The 20,000-nt window shown below is 45.7% G+C and overlaps 1 protein-coding gene across 1 annotated transcript; it reads right to left on the bottom strand.

The window, feature by feature from the left end:
* Positions 1–5,970: 5,970 nt before the first annotated feature.
* LOC111072622 (protein scabrous) lies at positions 5,971–19,778 on the bottom strand. Its single transcript, XM_022364604.2, has 4 exons — positions 18,834–19,778; positions 15,803–16,199; positions 7,952–8,485; positions 5,971–7,835 (listed from the first exon to the last, which is right to left on the bottom strand). Exons 1-4 carry the CDS (start codon positions 19,316–19,318, stop codon positions 6,924–6,926), a joined length of 2,328 nt encoding a protein of 775 aa, XP_022220296.2. The 5' UTR covers positions 19,319–19,778; the 3' UTR covers positions 5,971–6,923.
* Between the last annotated feature and the right edge of the window lie 222 nt (positions 19,779–20,000).

The following is a 20,000-nucleotide window of genomic DNA, read 5'->3' as shown; positions in this document are numbered from 1 at the left end:
CAAGAGCCGTATCTGTGGCCAAATATGTGTGTATGTATATAGTATATCTATTCACTGACTTTATCCAACTAAAAAGTGTTTCCCCATTGAAAATTCAACCAGAGCGACATCAAAAGGAAGCGCTCCAATAAATGTGAATAGCGTCCCGATGCACATGCATATAAAAATATATGTATGTATGTGTGTTCATATATGTATACTGCATGTATGCATGTATAGCCAGAGACAGTGAGCACCCGACTGTTCTTGTATTAATCATTCAGCCACAACAAAGTCGCACAGCATTCAGCTCGGGCTTTAATTGATGTCCTGCACATATTTTGCAGGAACATGTGAGTGCAAATTGACTGATAACGACATAATATGCAAATTGTTAAAGCCTCAATGGTGATTGCCGCATTGGTCCATTGCGAAATGATAATTTTATGATGCTTGTTGTCAAGCATTTCATGCCAATTCATTCATGCCTCATTCATGCAGCTGCAGACGACCGAAGACTCGAGTCAATTAAACATCAATGGACAGCCATCCGGCCACTCACCCAGTACTGATTGGCTCCATTAGTCCTGTAGATTATATACAGGGCCAACAAGTAAATATAGATAGCGAGCAGGACCAACAGAAGTATGATATATACGACTTTCCAGCGTTGATCGATCTTGTGCCGCTCCAAGCTGACATTGCGGCGCGGAAACATCTGATTTGCATTCGCTCTACCACAGAATATACTCTGTATATTTTTCTATAAAATGTACGGCAAAAGTTTAAACTTATTTAGCTGCCGGATATCCTGTGTCTTCCGCTTGAACTTTGAGCCTGTCTTGCTTTGGAATCTGTTATTTAATTGATTAGATTGTCTCGGCCAACCCGACAACAGGCAAAACAACTGAATGTTAACATTTTATTGAAATTACTTAACCGTCGTCTCGCAGTCAGATTCATCGCAACGGCAAAACTTTTGGCTAATTATTTAAGTTAATTGGCCTTTGTCCGCAAAGAGCCACAGCTGGGCCTGCTGTTGGTGTTGGAGTTGGGGTCAGGCCGAAAATATTTGCTAAGAGCCCACAAAATGTCTCGCAAATTTGTTCAAATTACTTCAAACACAACAAGAGTTGCCACAACTCTTCGACAGCCTTACGGACGGGGCAGTCGGCAGCAACAGAATTCCATGCATAAATAAAGCCATTTCCATGGTCCACACAGAGGGAGAGGCCGGGACAGGGGAGGTGAGTGGAGTGGAATGGAGTCTATAGAAAGGACTTTGTTTGCGGTTGAGAGATGAAAAGTCATTTCTCTCCATTATTTGGCAACTAATTGGTTGTAGGACTTTTGTGAAATGGCTTGCCCACAGAATCTGGTATTTCGTGAGGTGCCAAATGTTCGGCACTCTTGTCTGTGGTCTGGCCATATACTGGTGCATCAATTATATGCAAATGGCCCAAATGAAGAATGCAACTCATTAAGGCAGCTGCCGCTGCCTGCCACATTAAGTGCCACTCAAAATATACCAGAGATCTGGCTGGCTGCCTTGCGTGGGTGGTGTGGATGGGTGTGGGCTTGGGATTAAACTGGAGATTGCGTATCGGGGGCTGCTGTCCCTTGTGGTTTGGCGCTTCTCTTTCTGTTGCCGCTTCAATTTCAGTTTCTGTTTGATGTTAATGAAAGTTTCCGTCGTGCAAATAAGGCCAAAAGCATGGAAATCAGTGAAACAAATTGCAATCTGCTTTTATCGCCCGTCGCTGCATGACAAGGAGCGAATGGCTGCCAACTGCCGACTGCTGGCTGCTTCCTTGGGCCATCATCGATTTCCCTGACTCTGGCACTCTGTGAGTTTTTATCCTACGTTCATTCCTTTGCCTTGCCTTGCGTTGCCTTCCTCTCGCTGGGCAGGCTATTGACTTGGCCCATTATGGCCCAGTCCTGACTGCTCTTCCTCCTGCTCCTCACTGTCTGTCTCTGTGTCTGTGTCTCTCTGTTCGGCTCGCTTCGATTCGGTTCGCTTCACATGGCTTCGTTTCATTTTCGATTCATTTTCAATTTGCTGCGAACGGCACAAAGCATAGCACTTTTCATTCCATATCCGTATCCGCATAAGTATCGTGGCAATCAGAACCAGAGAATATAAATTGTTAAAATATCTTAACGGATATTCAATTTCCCGTGGCCGCCCAAAATGCATTAAATTCATAACAAATGCTAAGCCACCTCAGCCCGACAGTCCGCCCCCGCTAAAAATGTCAGAGCTGTTCAGCTCGAGCATTCTATTATTAAAAATTCAAAGTCGTTATAGAATGGCAAACTTTCTCAGACGATGGGCACGGACGTAATAATAATATAGGGCAAAAAAAAAACAACAAATAATAGAGTCAGAAAAGTCAAGGCAGGGACAACGAGGAGACAGCCAGCAAACTATGAGCCATCGCTATGAAGAACTGAAGAGCTGGCAGAAGAACTCGGGAACTGGCAAACTAAGAAACTGCGAAACTGAGAAGTTGAGCGACTTGAGAGAGAGAGACTCAACTATGCCCAAGTTGGCTGTCCAACTGTTTATTTTCACTAGAGTTCGCCTTCCACTGGCTTCAGCCTCTATTACGCTTGGTGGCGCAACCCATTATCTGCATGGCTAGCGGGTGGATGGATGGATGGGCTCAGAGAAGCAGATAGGAGGCAAGTTGTCAACCAACTTTGCAACAATAATCGCCAACGCCAGAGATGCAGCAGCAACAGCAATGACAGAACTGAAAAAACAGTCCATAGATAAAAACAAAAGCTCTACCGACCATAGAATACCCTGTATTTATGTTTTAACTAAGTAAATAATGTGTTAATTGGCATTGGCACACCTTCCACAGTTAGTGATTGGGCCTTTTAAAACGCCATGGACAGGAACAGTAGGGGCCAAGTATTATCAGGATCTGCTCACGAATAAAACATACCTCTTTTGTACCCTAAGTGTACCGTGGGTATGACTAGAAAACAATAAGAAGTTTGGCGCCACCAATGCACTGCGACTTTTAGCAACGTTTCTCCTCCCAAAAAGAAAACAAAAGCAGAAAGGTCCTAAAAGGAGCAAAGGCTGAGCATATTGGGTGAGCCCGAGCCAAGGATCTCTTCAGAATTTCAAGTGGCCCAGCACAAAGGCATGATTACTTTCCTTTGTGTGTTGGCCAGAGAGAAGAACGAGAGGTGGCAGTGGAGTGGCTGAGGAGAGTGCATATGACATAGTTCGGATACCGGAAAAAGAGAGCGCAGGAAGCCAAGTTCCGGGGTGAGATTACTTATGAAACTTAATCGTATTTGAAGATGATTATCCATAGCCAACTTTCAGGCTTAATGAACTCTTCGATTGGCTCTTAAAATATAAACCATTGTCTTTGTGTTTGTTCTTTTCCCCCAAGAGGCACAAACATGCCAGCCAGAGATAGTGTGCGTGGCATATGTAGATTTCATGCTAATTAAAATTAGCATATATTCCCTAGCCCTAAAGAGCGGAACAGGGTCTGGTGTGGTTGGTTTTGCTCCACAGTCACATTTTCTGGCTCCAGCCACACAACGACGGGGCAAAACTACGCGCCAAAAGCTGATTAAAAGAGATGGCTAACAAGCGTTCCACAGCCACAATCCAATCCCCATATGGCGCTCAGAGTTTCGCCCCGTTCTGTCGGGGTCCCATCTCTGCCATTAGCTTCTGTGCCATATTGGGCACCGCCTTAAAGCCATAAAAATGTATTATAACTTTTTTTTGAGCTGTACAGCTCAAAAGGCATTATGCCTTTTAATTAAATCGTTGAGACGTGTGTCAGACCTAAAACAAAATGGAAAATGAAATGGCATGCATATATATATTTTAAATTAAATCTTCCTGGAGTGGGGGAGGGTCGAGGGAGAAGGTCCGATTACATGGTTTAATATTAGTTATGATAATTATGTGCAAGCCTTTGCTGCTGGTGTTTTAATTGCGCATACGCCGCGTTGCACATTTATTATGAAAAATGCAAGGAAACGGAAGGTAAAATGAGAGAAAAACAGCGTTTATTTCAAAATCAAAACAATTAAATAATATACAAATTACAATAAAAGTGCAAATTTCCATTAAACCCCAAGCATCTGTAAAGCTCCATACATCAATTTGGAGCTTCAATTCCACTTGGCTTATTTTTGGAGGATGCATTGTCCTTGGCCAAGTCAAGTGGAGTCCGAGTCCGAGTGCGGGCTCGAGCCCTTTCTTAATTGCCGGAAATGCAAATGGGAGTGGAAGTGGGAGCGGTGGGTAATGTGCGGGGGAAGCCATCTCGACCATAAATGATTTCCATTTTAAATGCGTGGGAAATGCTTTTCCATTTTCCATTTATTTACTTTTGGAGGTGAGCGGTCTTCTTTTTCGGTCCCACTTTGTACGCAATTTCCTTTCCTTTCTCTTTGCCACTTGCCATATCCTTATAGAGGGTATTATGATTTCGACCAGATGTATGTAACGCTGTTTCTATAAGTTTCCAAAATTAGGATTTTTGCTGGCGTGGCACAATCGGTTGAAAAAATTTCTGAGATGATTTTCTCATATTACTTTCATGGAAATGGATAAATGTGTAAGTGTATCTATAGCATCGGTTTCTCAGAACAGCTTTTTTTTCCTTTTCTTTTTTGGGATGTTGGCGAGAGTCTTTACCCCAAATTTGATTTCATTCGCAAGACGCTCTTAGGTTAAATGGAGCAGAAACCCCTGTTGACTGTCCGAAAAGGAAGCCGATCCCAACTAACATCTCGGAATGAATTTAAAAGCCACTTCTGGTGGCACCACTCATCCAAGTAGCAGTGCACAGAACCATTCGTTTCTTGCTGTCTATTAATAAATGTCACAACTTTTACATTTCAATCTGAGCGCCCCACGTAAGCGTATCCTGTCAATTTGTATGCTCTCTGGCGCATTTACATAACAAAATTGCCATGCATTTGTCATCCGGCTCCGATTTTTTAGTATATTCGCTTTGAACTTTGCAGGGAGCAGTCGAAAGCAGAGAAGGAGTCGCAGTCAGTTATCCATTTGCAGCTTGCCGAGTTTTGACTGCAGAATGTCAACAAAATAAATGCATAAATAAGCAGATCAGCGTGTCAAGCCATGGCCCCAGTCCTTGTCCCTCCAAAGGAGATTCAATATAGCAAGAAGATGAAAAATGTCTGAGCTTTGCATTATTAAAGTTCTGCTTGGCTGGCAGTTGGCAACTTTTCCCGTGCTGATAAATGGCCCACAGCCATTCGAGAGAAAACTATTCCATCTTACTCCGGGTGTGAGCATCCTTCAATTGAAATATATCTCCCTTTTTACTTATACTATACATATGTATGTGATATGTGTATGTGTGTGTGTGTGTGGTGTGGTGTGCATGACTAGGCAAAGCTCTAGCTCAGCCAGCGTAGCATAAGAATAGTGATTGAAAGAGGGCTGGAGGAATGGAATCCCATCCCTCAGAGTCGATTACTTAGACTCTGTTCGGATTGAGTTCTTCCTGCCAGTTAAATTAATTATATGTTCATGAAGTCTTCTCTCCCTACCTCCACACTTCCCCCCCACCCGCTTGGTTGCGCCACAGCTTCCTGCTGTACTCTGAAATTAAAACTCCCAAATATTTATTCTGTTATTTTTTTTTGCTGGTTTTTTTTTTTAGTTTTTTCTTTCACATCAATTCATTTATTGTAAAATAGGGCCGTGCCTTCTGTTTTTTTTTTTTTTTTGTTTCGAATTTGAGTTTCTTAACATACAGGACATAAAGTTAATGTATACAAGTATTGTATGTATGTATATGTATGTATGTATATAATATAGTTCATAACTTATATTCTAAATGCAAGTTTTAGCTCGTATGTTTCGCCCATCCATCCTTTCCTCACTTCATTTGTTTGGTTTTTGGTATATGCAAAACTGCAGAAAATAGTTTGTTTTTGTTTTGTTTTTTCTTCGTTTTTTTTTTTTTGTTTTGTTTCGTTTGTGTGTATATATTTGCATACTTTCGTAGGTGTTTCGGTAACTATTTCTGACTTGATCTCTTTGGCATGCGACTCCGTTGGTTGGTTTGGGTTGGTTTGGGGGGATGGTTGGTTTGGTTCGGGGGTTACAACTCTGAAGCAGACACTTAGTAAGCATTAATTGGGGGGCGGGGGTGGGTTTGCTATATATGGTGTATATGTAGACCCAACATTATACATATGTTACAACAATTACAATTACAAGTACAAGTACAATTACCAACGCTACATCTAGATATCTGTATATATACCATATGTACGGTGTATGACTGATATGGGGAGGGGTTGGGCTCCTAAGCTAGATCCTAAAACTGCTGCTGAAAGTACATATTTTACCATTTCCTTTCCACATCCAGTATATTTATTATTTGTCTGAGATGAGCCTTAACTAGAGTAGATCGATAGCTGATGCTCTTAAAGGTTAGAACTATGTTACGAGGGGGGGGATTATGTCTAGACATTCACTCCACTCGGCTTCTTCTCATATGATATTCCCGCGTTCTCTCTCTCTCTCCCTCTTGAGAGATGCGTGGAACTTAAGCCTCTATGAGATCTGCTTGAAAGACCAAAGAATTGAATATTTATACGGTTTACTTGATGGACCGACATTTTGACTACGCATACGTCTCTAGGGTAAGCTCCATTCGACAGATTAATGCTACAACTTAGGGCTGATCGACTATATACAAGGACTCCACGTCCACTTTACACTTACATAATTAGGATTAGGATTAGGGATCTTTAAGAACTCCACTTCCACTTCCACATGCCATTTCCACCTCCACTCCCACAAACGATCAGTGCACTCCCAACTATAGTAGGCCTGGCTCTGGTGGTTCACTGTAGCCGTTCCCTGTTCCCGTTTACCGCTTCACGGGTGGGGGAGGGTTGTTACAGCTCACTTACGCCTGTCCGGCGGCAATGAACTGCACCACAGTACTGGGCGTACTGGTGGATGCCGCCAATGCCACCGACACCGCCTCTGGGGTTGTTGTTGATGTTGCACTTGTCGCCGCCGAGGACAGGCCCGTGCCGCTTGTTGCTGCCTGACACTCGGCTGCGGGTAGACGCTTCACCAGCATCCGGCTGGACTTGACCGCTATCCATTCGTTGCGAGCAGCGTCGAACCAAGTCAGCCCCAGATTGTAGCGCCCATTCAGATTGGCGTGCTGGCAATGAGAGAACCACCAGCCCCCCTCATAGTTGGCAGCGCAGTGCGTCTGTGAGATGTCGCGGTCGTCGTCGATGGCCGAGAACTGCATGCCCTGCTGGTAATTGAGCGCATCGGATGCGTTTCCGCTGTACTCGCCAATCTGCAGACGGAAGCCATCGGCACGCGATGATATGTAGAATCGAGCGTACTCGGCCACCCACACGTTGTCGTAGATGTCCTGCATGTGCACCCGCAGGCGGCTGCAGTTGTCCAGTGTGAGGTGATGCAGCTGCTCGTTGCCAATCCAGAACTCGCCGCCGGGCACCCCGAACCCATGGGCGTAGTCAGCCCAAGTGCGATTAAAGTCGGCGCTGCCGTCGAAGCGTCGCTGCACCGTGGTCCATCCGTCGGCCGTGCAGTGTGACATCAGGGGGTGATGCTGGCCGGCGGGCGCAATCAGATGCAGGCCATCCGCCTGGGTGTGCACTTCGCTGCAGTCGTGTGGCAGCTTGTTGATGATGGCCTCGTACTGTGCCTCGACATTTTCCAGTTCGCTCACGAGGGTCTCTGCCAGGGCCGAGTCGATGCTGGCCTCCTGCTGCTGTTGCTGCTGTTGCTGCTGATGATGCGGACGCTTGTGGGGCTTGTTCAGGTGGGAGAGCTGCAGGAGAGCCAAAACGGAGAAAGAGAGAGAGAGGGGGATATACTATATAGAGTGTGTGCAAGGAATGGGAATCAATCTTCGTCGAAGAGATCCAAAGGAGCAGCAGGACCCACCTTATTCTTCAGTTCGTCGTTCACCAGCGACTGCAGCCTGTCCACATTCATCTGCAGGCTATCCACTGTGCTCACGAGCTTCCGTATGCCATCGCGCTCGTCCTGCAGCACGCTCACGCTAACGGCCATGGCTTGGAGGGAGCGGGCCGTGTTTTTGCCCTCCTCCCGCACCAGGCTCTGCTCCGAGGTGATCTGGGCATTGGCAAACTCCAGCTTGGAGATCTCATGACGCAGCTCCGGTATACTCTTGTCCATCTTAGTCTGCAGCCCCTCCACGTCCTCGAGCAGCTCCAGCATGGAGGTGTGCAGCTTGTCCAGCGACGCGATCTGGCTGCTCAGATTGAAATTGGCGTTGGCGATGCGATGCTGCTCCACCTCCAGGCTGCGCACCCGCTCATCGATGTGGTGGAAGCGTAGCTCGTTCACCTGTCGCCGGAGGCCGCGATGGGCCTGCTGCAGGGCGTGGATCTGCTGGCTCTGGAAACGGCAGTGACGGCGCTTGTGGTCGGCCAGAGTGGCACTGGAGCCAGAGAGCTGTAACGAAAAGATGATGGGAGATATGGAGATTAGGAGCTTGAAAGAACGAAATGCTTTTTAGAGTATCTACAGAGTACTCCTAAGCTACACGAGATTCTTTTGTTGTATGTGTCGTGGCTTGGGCTTGGGCGTGTGTGTGTGTGTGGGTGTGTGTGCGCAGGCGTCTCTGGCGGGGATTATGTGCTGGGAATTGAATGCTAAATCCATTTATTATAAATGCATTTCATAGCCAGGCACCAGCCGCGGATGTCTGACAGGAGGTTGGGTTTGGTTGGGTATGAGGCTGCGGGATGGGGACTGAAAAGCTTGCAACAATAATGTCAGCACCAGCCCCAACCCCAGACACAGCAAAAAGCGTGTAAGTCCCCAAAGCTCCTCCAAACCTCTGCGGGAAAAAGAAGCTGCATAAATTTCCACATACCCACAATATGCATAGAAATAATTTCGCAGAGTGACAGCCGAGCGAGCAGCTGTAAACTAAGGTAAAGCCATTTGGGTCACATTCATCCTACCATCTCCGAGTGCGAGTATCTGCGAGTATCTACAAGTATCTGCGAGTGCAGTGAATGGATTTGCATGGCCGTGATATCTATCTACGCCCTCTCACTCGTTTCGTTATGCTTTCTTTTCATTAGATGGTTACTTTTTCCCCGCTCAATGCACGACCATTCATAAAAAAATTCTCTCGTAATTGACTAATAAAGGCCGTAGCTGCTGGGTACAAAAACCAACTGAAAATGTGCTGCTAATGAATGCAATGAATGTGTCAACTAACCCAGAAGGAGATCCTGCCTGGGGCAGATTTATCATATACATATGTATGTACATATGCACATACGTAGAGTATTTGCTTTAAAAGTGTGGAAATCAAAAGGAAAACGAATACCATTTCGTGTTTCATTTAAGGATTTCCTCTGCTTTGACTTTGATCATTATTTTTCTGCATTGACATCTTTTTAATGTTTTTTTTTTAAAGGGGGTTATCTCTGGGGCACCAATACGTACAGAAAATAAATATTATTTCTCCTCTTTATATTCCATACGTAAAATGAGTGAAAGCCATAAAAATGTGAGTTTTTACTGACTCCAAAAGGTAGATCCATTGAAAGCATTCATTTAACCATTAAATAGATTTTTCCACATTGAAAATAGCCGAAATTCTTTAAATAAAAGTAAAATACTCGAAGTTCGTTATAGGAAAGCACTTTTGGCAAAAGAAAATTACTGAAACTGATTTTTCCCCCACAAGGTATTCAATTATTGCAACATAAATATTGCTCCACTTGTTTCATCTTTTAAACAACAATAAATCTGTGCAAAAATCGTAATTAAACTATGGTCGTTCCATCGAGAAATACCCTTTAAATTGAAATACTGTTTGACTTTTTCCCGAAAGATATACAGAGCCAGACTTTTAACAATTATTTTATTTTCCGTAATTTGAAGGAATTTCTCTCCTCGAATTCAATTAGTCGCCGGGAAGAAAAAACAAACAGAAAGCTAACAAAAAAAATATGGAAAATATGTACAAATTCATGAATATTTATGACAAAGTTGCGTTTGTGCCTCATCGAGGTTCGAACGGTACGGGGCAGCACTGGAACGGGCGGGATGAAGTGCTGCCACTCGCACTCCAGACCCTGTGGCTTCTACTCTCGCCCTCTCACTCTTTCTCTGTTTGCTTTGCCCTCACGCACGTGCCGCAGTGTGGCGCGGCAGTGGTGCTGCACACGCTGCTGTGGCTTGTGGGTGGAACCGACGTTGTTTTATGCGAAAGGTCACGAACGCAGCTAATACGACACGTTCGCGTTTTATATGAACTCTGGACGAGACGGGAAGTGGCCATCAAAAAAGGAGAAAAATCCCCAATATATATGTACATAAGTGTATGTCCGTTTCGGTGAGGTGGCATATAAATTCCGGCCATCAGCGCTATAATTAAATGTGATTTATGCAGCTAAAATTTCTCGCAAGGCGACAGGTTGTATTCCCCCAACAAGTAATGATTTCTTTACGGGGATGGCTCGCCGATGGTCGCGTTAATTGAAATCGAAATTGAAGCATAAATATTTGAAATAGATAGAGGGAAACGGGAACCGGGAAGAGTGCTGGCAGGGGGAGCAGTCAACTAATTAAATTCCACAGGGGGAGAGAGGCAGATGCTGCAACATTCCAATTCCCCAGCTCCTTTCGTGGGTTTGTTCAAGGATTAAAAGTGAAAATTTTACATGCTGTACTTAAGTGAAAGCTAACAAGGATTTGCTATTAGCGTGACAGCTATTCAGTTGGGGCGGGCGGGATGGTGGATATGTGCATTGCAAAGGGAAAAAGAGCGAAAAACTGCTCTTGCTGCTGTTGCTGCTCCTGCTACGGCTTCTGCTCTGCTCTACGGCGAATTGTCGTAAAAATTTAATAGGACTTTTGTGCGATGCTTGAAAAAGTTACGCTCAGCGGGGGAAACACCAGCCGGAGGGGGTGGCAGGATGGTGGAACAGTCTTAGGGAAGCGGGCGCCACAAAATACCATTAAGTTAATGCGCATTTGGGGCTCGGTGCCAGGACGACCTCAACCTACAGCATGAACCCGAGCCGAGAGCCCGACCTCAAAGGCAACGTCAGCCGTCAACCTTATCCTTGGCCAAAAAAAAATGGCAGACGTGTGCATAATTTCCAACTAGAATTATTTCCACATTATTTCCGCAAATATTCTGCTAAAAGTACATTTAATTTTTTTGTGTAAAATACAAAGAGCACAGCAGTCGCATTTTCAATGCATAAAAACTCTTTAGATATTGAAAAGCAATTCGAATCATGCAGATCTCCCTCCCCGTATCACATTTCCATTCAGCCAGACCCGATTCCGATTCCAATCCCAACCCGAATCGAGTCCCAAGTGCATGACAAAAGTTTCAATAAAGATAATTTGACTCATGAAATAAATATCAAGTATTTATGTATGTACAGCTGTAGGTATTACTAGGGGGTTGGGGTGGGGGCACCTTAGCAGCGACAGCAGCAACAACCTCTTGAACAATCAAACAAATTGCCAGCAACAACAGCAGCAAAAGAAACAGAAGCAGAAACAGAAACAATAGAAGGGCCCAGCAGTGACAGAACGGCTACACTAAGAGAAAATAGCGATGAAAGTAACTGATACTTTCTGATACATAAGAGAGATCTTAAAATATTACTGAATTTTATTGACAAATCTTCAATATGGCTGGTAATCCTATGGCTATGTAGCAATCCAGATTCGAGTATTGGCAGACTGAAGATTGGATTGGGCATACCAAAGGTGTGCTTTCAATAAAGCTTTCGCTATTTGTTTGCAGTGTAGCGAAGAGGGAGAGAACGGAACGTAACGTGAAACAAAAGCAAAACAAATATCAACATAAATAAGGTAAAAATGCCTGAGAACGGAGTGCGGTGTGGTGTGTTGTTGGGGGGGAGCAGCAAACGACGAAATGCTGCCTGCCTGCCGCCTGGAACCGAAACCGGATTCTCCGTGTCTCAGGCCTGCCCATGGGGTTCGTTCCTTTTGTCTCGTTCTGGTCCTTCCTGCTCCTGCTTCTGGATGATGCTGATTCTGCTGCTATATGTACATATGTATGTATGTCTGCTGGCCTCGCATTTGTTTGCGTTGCTAATTTAACAGCAAAGTCCCTCATATGAGAGCATGAGCATGTACCAGATTCTATTCTTTCCGACTCCTTGTGGCAGTTATGGCAGCATCAATAACCAATGATAAACATTTGCGTTTTCTTTGCTTTTTTCTGCCTCTTTTGGCGAGGAGTCTGTCTCTCACTCGCTTATTTTCTCTCGCCAACTGTTGCCAGTGACAGGTTTCATCAAAGCGATTTGTTATATAACATATGCACATGCATATGTACATGGACATGGACATGTCATGAATGTGTGTTAAGACATATCTTTTGCAGAAATTTGCAATTAGAGCTGTCTGATTACAGCCAATGCCATGCTGTCACAGGCAGATGTGTCCTTTGTGAAGCAGCCGACGGCGACGACCCTTGGCCAGGGGAATCGATAAGAGCTTAACCGACATCACCTCTGATGGGTAAATGGGTATACGGTTACGAGGACGAGGACGAAGACGTGGACGAGGTCGAGAGGTTGTATGTAGCCCTAAGATTCGGCCAATAACTGTATCTACATATGTACGAGTACCTCTTTAAGCGTTTGACTGCCATAGGAAGAGCAACCACAACCAATTTGAATGGAATTTCATTTAATTAATTATTTACTAGATTGGTTCGTAATCTGACCCTTGGGGTTAAGAGTCAAAGTTCACCTTAATTTGCCGAGCTTTACTTGGTTTCCTTTGTATCTTTTGAGATATGTATGTGCACATTTTCTGCCAATTTTTTGTATTTCTATTATTTATGGCGCTTGTCTATTTATGTATTTTCTCTTGACATTCGACTCTGTCCTTTTCCGGAATTCTCCTACAGTTTGCGACCTAATCAAAAAAGGTTCTCCCTATATATTTAATGTTTTGCATATTGTTTATAATTTCCCTAATTTTCTCTTCTCCTCTCTCCACACATTTCCCGTAGTTTCATTTCACTTTGCCACATTTTCCATGTAATCAAATAAAGAAAATTTGATTAAATTTAGCCAGAAACACAATGAATTTTTAGCTCTATCCCAGCCACCTGTACAATTTTATTGTTTTTTATTATTTTTATTTATTTTGCTGGTGGTTCTCCTTGAGCTGCTTTCGGTTCCCCAGCTGCCAGCTATCCCATCCTATTCTTTGGTTTCTCTGTTCTCTCTGTGAGCTGTTGGTTGCCTGCTCTTTGTTCTAATTTAACCTAATTTCTGCTTTGTTGCGCTTTCATAATAACAGTTACCAAAAAAAATTGCTCGTGCTTCTTGGTTGTGTCTTGTGGGAAAGTTTCAGGGACAGGTTTCGATGGTCGGGTCCTGCTCCCTTTACCCGATATTGCTCTGTCAGCTGGTGGGAAGCTGAAATGATGGCTAGCTCCCAATGCCGAAGCTAATGATGCCCTTTTATGTACATACATGCGAGTATATTCATTATTCGTGCGGCAGATATATCGTTATACAGTAAACGAATTGTAATCGATTTCTAGCCTGTGATGTTTATGCTAATCGGATAATAATATTCTTCATGGGTGCAGAGAAGATGCTTCAGACATTTGGTGTGCATCATAGTACCCTTTGCTGGGCATACTCTCATAATGAAAAGGATCAAATTGTACTGAAGTATCGCGAACATCCCATAAAAAGAGGAAAGTGGTGGGGACGAAAGGGAGCGAGGAAGAGAACTGATTATCGGGATATTTGAGAGCATCTGCCGTTGCTGCTACCCCTCCTCTCTCTCTCTGCCTGTCTCTCCTTTTTGCAACTCCCTGTGCCTCCCCCCATCCCTCTGTTGACTGCCAAAAGTTGGTAAGACAAAAGACGGCAACGACAAGAGTCGTCCGTCAGAAGCCAGTTTCTGAAGCAGCTGGCCGCTGGCCGCTGGACCACTTGCCACTGACCAGCGTGAGGGGACCCTTGACTCTGTTTCCCCTCTGTGATACTCCCTGCCCATCCTGACCATCCTGCCCATACAGTGAAGGCGATTAAAAGGTGATTTCCTGCTTTTTGTTTGGCAATTTTCAGCAATTTCGTTTTATATTTTGGCAAAGGCTTCTGCCCCATTCCATTAATGATATATACACACATTCACATGCACACATAGGCTAACATTAAAACACACACACACATAGATGGAGGCCATTGATGAGTACGTGTGCGCTGAAGGTCCGGCGAAAGCCGCTTAAGCTGCCTGGCTGAACATTTAATCCCCCATCTGATATACCCCGTGCTCGAGGAGATCCAGGGTATATTTTGGTTTCCCAATCGATGTGAAAGGAAAGAGGAATAAGACTCCTTCTGTAACACCAGATCATCCTCCAGAAGTACAAATTATGTAGGGTTCTGCCAAACTTCAGAGCCAATTTCCATTTGATAATGATAATTCTATCTTTTATCGGCATTATCATAAGAATTAGCAGGTATTCAAGGGTTGGGAGTCGACCAAAAGTGCTCCATTCTGTTGTTCCATTATTATTTTGCCTTAAAATTTTATTTCGCCTCTGAGTCACGGGTAAATGCTTCAGCTCAATGAAATTTCTTGGCTTTTGTGCGGTCGGACACAAAAGAAGACAAAGTATTCGTCTAAGCAAGCAAATTTCGTTTAAGGCAAACTTCAAAGTGGGGCACGCTTAAAACGAGGATAGGTGGGGTGGGGACAACAGCAACTGCTAAAGCAGCAGCAGCAGCAGCAACAGCAACAGCAACGATGGTCAAAACAGGTGGCGGCAGATAAACCAGTTTTAAGCTTTCCCCAAGGGAGAAGGGCCCCACTGACATATTTTGCGGACGGTCGTATGACGCAGCAGCGTTCTCATATTGGGGCGGACCGACGCATAATCCTTTTAATGAAGCAACTTGGGGAGCTTGTTGGCCCGATGCCCGGCAACCAGGGCTCAGCAGCAGCCGCCCTGCTGTTTGGCAGCCCCTTCACCTGTTGGCAGCTGCTTTTGTTTTGCCCTTGCTGTTGCCTTCTTCGTTGTCGTGTCTGTGGTCGGTGCTGCTGATGTTGGCCCTTTATTGACATTAATTATAATTATCAAAGTGCAAGAGAATCGACAGTTTGAAATCGCCCGTTTCTTCGCCCCTGGATTTCCAGTTGCATCGCTTCCCGGCCTTTGGACTAACGAGATTTATCCCTATTCATGATTCGTTCCCTGCCTGACAGATACCATAACCTCCTCTAGGAGGCCTCTAAAACAATCCCAAATGAATGATCTTCAATTCCAGCCATCTCGGCAAATGATTCCAATGGCCAATAAGGCTTCATTGGCTTAGAGGGGAGACTGAGTGCCAGGCATTATATATTTAATACGACTACATCCTGCGGTGCGTATGAGTAATTTGGGCAACGTATGTATGACTGCTACTGCCACTGCCAGGCCATTAAAACAAGAGGCAGAGGGCCGGGCAGAGCCAGGCAGGGCCGGGCCTCGGCTCCCGACCCGTGTCAACGCGACTCGTTAGCACATCGTGCCGTATGATGATGGGCCGGCCACTCCACAGGCCACCCGCTCCACCCCATCCGAGCTGGCTCCGAGTATAAAATAAGGCATAAAACGGCCAGATAATGCCCCACCAGGTTGGTGGCGGCTTTATGGGCCCGCACTTAAAGTGGGACCCTAAACCAGGGTCCTCCACCTGAACGGGCTCTGCGTGCTTATCTGATCATTAGCATAAAGTGTTCACCCACCTCCTGGCTGCTGCTGCTGCTCTCCTCCTCGATGCTGGCGGAGTTCGGCTGGGAGTGTTCCTTATGCTGCTGCTGCTGCTGGCGGCTAAGGGCGTGCTGGTAGTCCTCCTCTTGCTGGAGCATCTCCTCGCGCAGCTCTTGCACGAGCACCTCCGTCTGCTGTTGGCGCTCATGCTGGGCGGCCAACTCTAGCTTGATCTGCTGGAAGTCGCTGCGGATTGTGGCCAGGTCCTCGTAGCCGGCGCTACGCTGCTGCACATCCTTGGCCACGTTGCCGGCGGTATGCTGCAGCTCCGCCAGCTGTTTGCGGATCTCGGATATGGCCTGCTGCAGCCACTCGACGGTGAGGCGTTCCTTGTTGCCGCCATGGGAGCCGCGCAGGCTGGCCACTTCCTCCCTGTGGAATGCACAAAATCGAAATTCAAGTATTAAAATCTCTCTTCTTTTCCTCTTTGTGAAAATACGTTTAATTAGCAGTGGAAGCGCGCAGGTGGGAGCGGCATGAGCAGGATGCGTGTGCGTAACGTTATAATTGCGGTTCTGTCTGGCCGTGCACCCCGCATCCCGCAGCCAAGAATCTAATTTAAATTGACATTTTCAAGCGGACAGGCGACCTAATTGGCTGCGGTCCGCTAATGGGATTTTAGCCGCCATATAATCAAGCTCCAACGCCCCGCTAAATCCCCTCCGTACTCCCCCGATCATTGCACGTTTTCAATTTTCCATTGCGGAATAAATTCAGTCATGACCAGGCGGCGCCCGACATCCGACGCAAATCGAAATCACAGAAGTCATCTAACAGAATAACAAAAATTCAAACAAACAAACTTTAACCAAAAATCCAAAAAACGAGAAGAGAATGGCAGCCACAAACAGCGTCAAGTGGTTGGGAAAAACGTTGTTTAAATGTTGAAAACGAAAATTTTGTAGCACTTGTGGCAGTTATAGGCGAAGAAAGAAAAGCTTGAGCGCATTTTTGTGACATTTCAGACAATTAAAGAAGTCAGCTGGAAGGAAGCGGAAGTGAAAGTGGAAGCGGAACCAGCAGAAGCACCAGGAGTCGCTGCAACAGAAGGGGGCAGCCACAGAACAATTCGAAAGTGTAGGTAACAACTTTTGTTTTGGGCGCTTTGCTGCATCTGCCTTTCCGGCCTCCACTGTCTTTCCTGCTGCTGCTGCTGCTGCTCCTGTTCCTGTTCCTGTTTTCTTCTGTCAAAAGAGCAAAGCAACATGCAAATTTCATCAAGAAAACCAGGACACAAAAATAAGGGAAAGCCCAAAAAGAAAATTTGGGTAACGCTGCTCTTTTTCTCCGGCTCTTACATATGTACATCATATTTAGTTGGGTTTTTTTTTTATTTCCGCGTGAGTTTACGCAATATTTCAAATTGTTTCCATGCGTTTTTGTTTATTTTATGACTTGGAAAACTTTGGAAAAGTACTGCTCAAACTGCTGCTGAAACTGCTGCTGCTGCTGGCAAAGGTTACACACATACATACATTTTTGTATTATTTTTATCATAATTATTTAAATATTTAATTAAAAAAGGGCAGTGGAGGAGGGCTGTTGCATGGAATAGTCGAGTGTAAGCTGTCCGAAAGTTTTTTTGGAGTTTGCCCAGCAGCACAGCACCGAATTGCCCAAAGTAAACCCGAAAAAAAAAACAGAAATGCTTTTTTGGCTCTCTTTGTATTGGAAAACAGTGGGTGGTAGGGTGGAAGTACCCTTACGAAAGGCAACTGTTGTAATGTCAAACAAATTGGAACATGCATTGCTTTTTTCGCTTGGCTGCCACACGGATTTTCCATCAGCCACCCGGGAGTAGGAAGATGTAGAAAAACAGCCAAACAGGACACGTCATTCAGGTGAAAATTGAAAATGCTGTCAATGACAAGCGACCAAATTGAAAACGCAACATGCATACTGCTTGGCTGCCTGCATCTGCGAATGATTTGATGATGGCGAATGCCATCGCACATTGGATTCCGCATCAGCCTCACGATTACTGGGCACAATTAATTACTAAAAGTGGGGGCCCGACTTCGATGCAGGGCTCCAACCAGCCAACTGCGAATGCTATCAAATCTACAAAAATCTACTCAACAGGACAGCGCAGGACAGGACGCACAGCATAAAGGACCCTACACACAGTCAAATCAGATAATGATGTGGGGGGCTGTGGCACTGCTACTGGGAGCTGACTTAGTGTGTGGCCAGTGGATCACATAAACCACAGTTGACATGACGTTTGACTGGCGGTTGTCCTGGGAGCTCCTTCTCTTTCTACATGGCACATACGATGGATGTGTGTGTGTGTGCGCGTGTCCTGAATTATTTACGGTGTCACTGACAAAGTTTACGATGTCCACGACAGCAACAGCCACGGACTAACCGTGGCTATTTGTACAGTAAATTAAGAGTGTGCCATCTTTACGTATTTTTTATGCCGGATACGGCACGGCCAAGGGAAAAGAGACAGTCCACAGAGTTGGGGGACTGATGTATGTGTGTTCTGCTCGATGAGACAATCATTATTAGTCAGCCTCAGTCCGAGGACAACAAAACAAATCACGAATACTACGCAAACTTGGGCTGGGCTCATGGACAGAGGCATGGCTCGTTGCTCGTGGCTTGTGGCTCAGCTCTGATTAGATTTCTCAGCTCCTTTCTCACTGACAAGATTTGTTTGCATTAGAAGGAGACAATCCTCGCATTCCTATCGCATTTCGCTCGCCAAAGAAAACTTGGGCAACTGGAAAAATTTAAACTCTGCGTAACATGAAAACTGTTGCCTACTTTGGGGGACCACTAATTTTCCAACTAGACGAAGCAGGTGAGGAAAAGTTACAGTTGGCCGACAAAGTTCTACGTGACTCGGGGCAAGTTGGATCAGAGTTCTCCCTCTGGGGCCACAAATTAATGGCAAGACATTGCCCAACTCCACGGACTACTAATTAACCATTCAAATGCAATGTAGAGTTCCCCCTATAATGATGTTGTTCGAGTATGTGCTGGATGGGATCATCCTACCTGAGTTTGTTCAGTTCAGTTCGCATATCGGCATCAGCGCTGGCCGCGTCCGTGGTGAGCCTCAGGGATTTGCGGAGATTGTGCTCGAGCATCTCGTAATCCTCGCGGCGACGCATCATCAGGGCATTGAGCTGTTTGGAGAGCAGGCGCACCTGATCGCCCAGCTTGAAGGAAGCGGAGGAGTCGTGGGTAGTCTGGGGCAGGGTCTGTCCACTGGAGAGCATTTCCAGGGAGCTGAGGCTGTCGTCTTCGCTATCCTCGCCCCCCTCGGCATCCTCGACGAAGCGCAGCAGCTCCACACTGGAGGGCACTGCCTGCTCCTTCCTGTCCTTTGCCGTCGCCGGGTTCTCCGAAGTGGCTCTGGCGGCATCACGCAACATGTTGTTCACGTCGCTGAGCACCACGCCGGCGGTGGCAGCTCCAAACACGGGACGGCTCAGTGCCGCCGCCAGTAGAATTAGCCGCAAAATGTTGGTGGTAGCCATTGTAGCAGGGGCAATTTAAATGCTTATTTATGCGAAACTTTCTCTTTCTTCTTCTGGTTTTTGAAATGTCTGGCAATTTCTCATTCACACCGCGAAAAAAACACGGAGTCAGACGTGGAATTTATGCAAATGGCTCTCACGCATGCCGACACAAACGACTTTTCGGTTGGGGTAGGGGTGGTGAGAGGCTCGCGGAAGGGCGTGAAAGTTAAACACCCTATAAAGGCGATGCCTGGCAAACAATGTTACAATTATTTCTGCCGCCTACACCGCACTTGTTTTGTTCTTTTTCGCTGTGCTCTGCTCTGCTTTGTGCACTTTTGGCCACCCGAATAGAGGCGCAACGAAGTCCACTAAAATCGAATTACTGTACTGTTCACTCGCTTCACTCTCTCAATATGTTTGGTGTATGGTGTGTGTGTGGGGTCTGCTCCAAGGCAAACGAACTAGTCAGCGCGGCGGTCGTCGAAGGACTTGGGCGCCGCGTCGTCGGATCTTCCTTTTATACGCGGCTGGTTCGTGCCCGAAGCGGGGCCGAATGAAGCCAGGCTTCGGCTGGAGTGCTAAGAGAGTCGGACACGAGAGAGAAGTTAGTTATGGTTGAAGAGCATGCAACAAGCAGCAGCAGCAGGTTCGGTTCGTGCCAAGGTGTATTTAATCAAGGGCTGGCATTTTCAGAGAG

This window comes from Drosophila obscura, unplaced genomic scaffold (genome assembly GCF_018151105.1).
Source record: "Drosophila obscura isolate BZ-5 IFL unplaced genomic scaffold, ASM1815110v1 contig_186, whole genome shotgun sequence".
NCBI classification, from domain to species: Eukaryota; Metazoa; Arthropoda; class Insecta; order Diptera; family Drosophilidae; genus Drosophila; species Drosophila obscura.
Note: the sequence above shows the minus strand (reverse complement) of the source record. Positions and strands in the feature narration are given on the sequence as shown.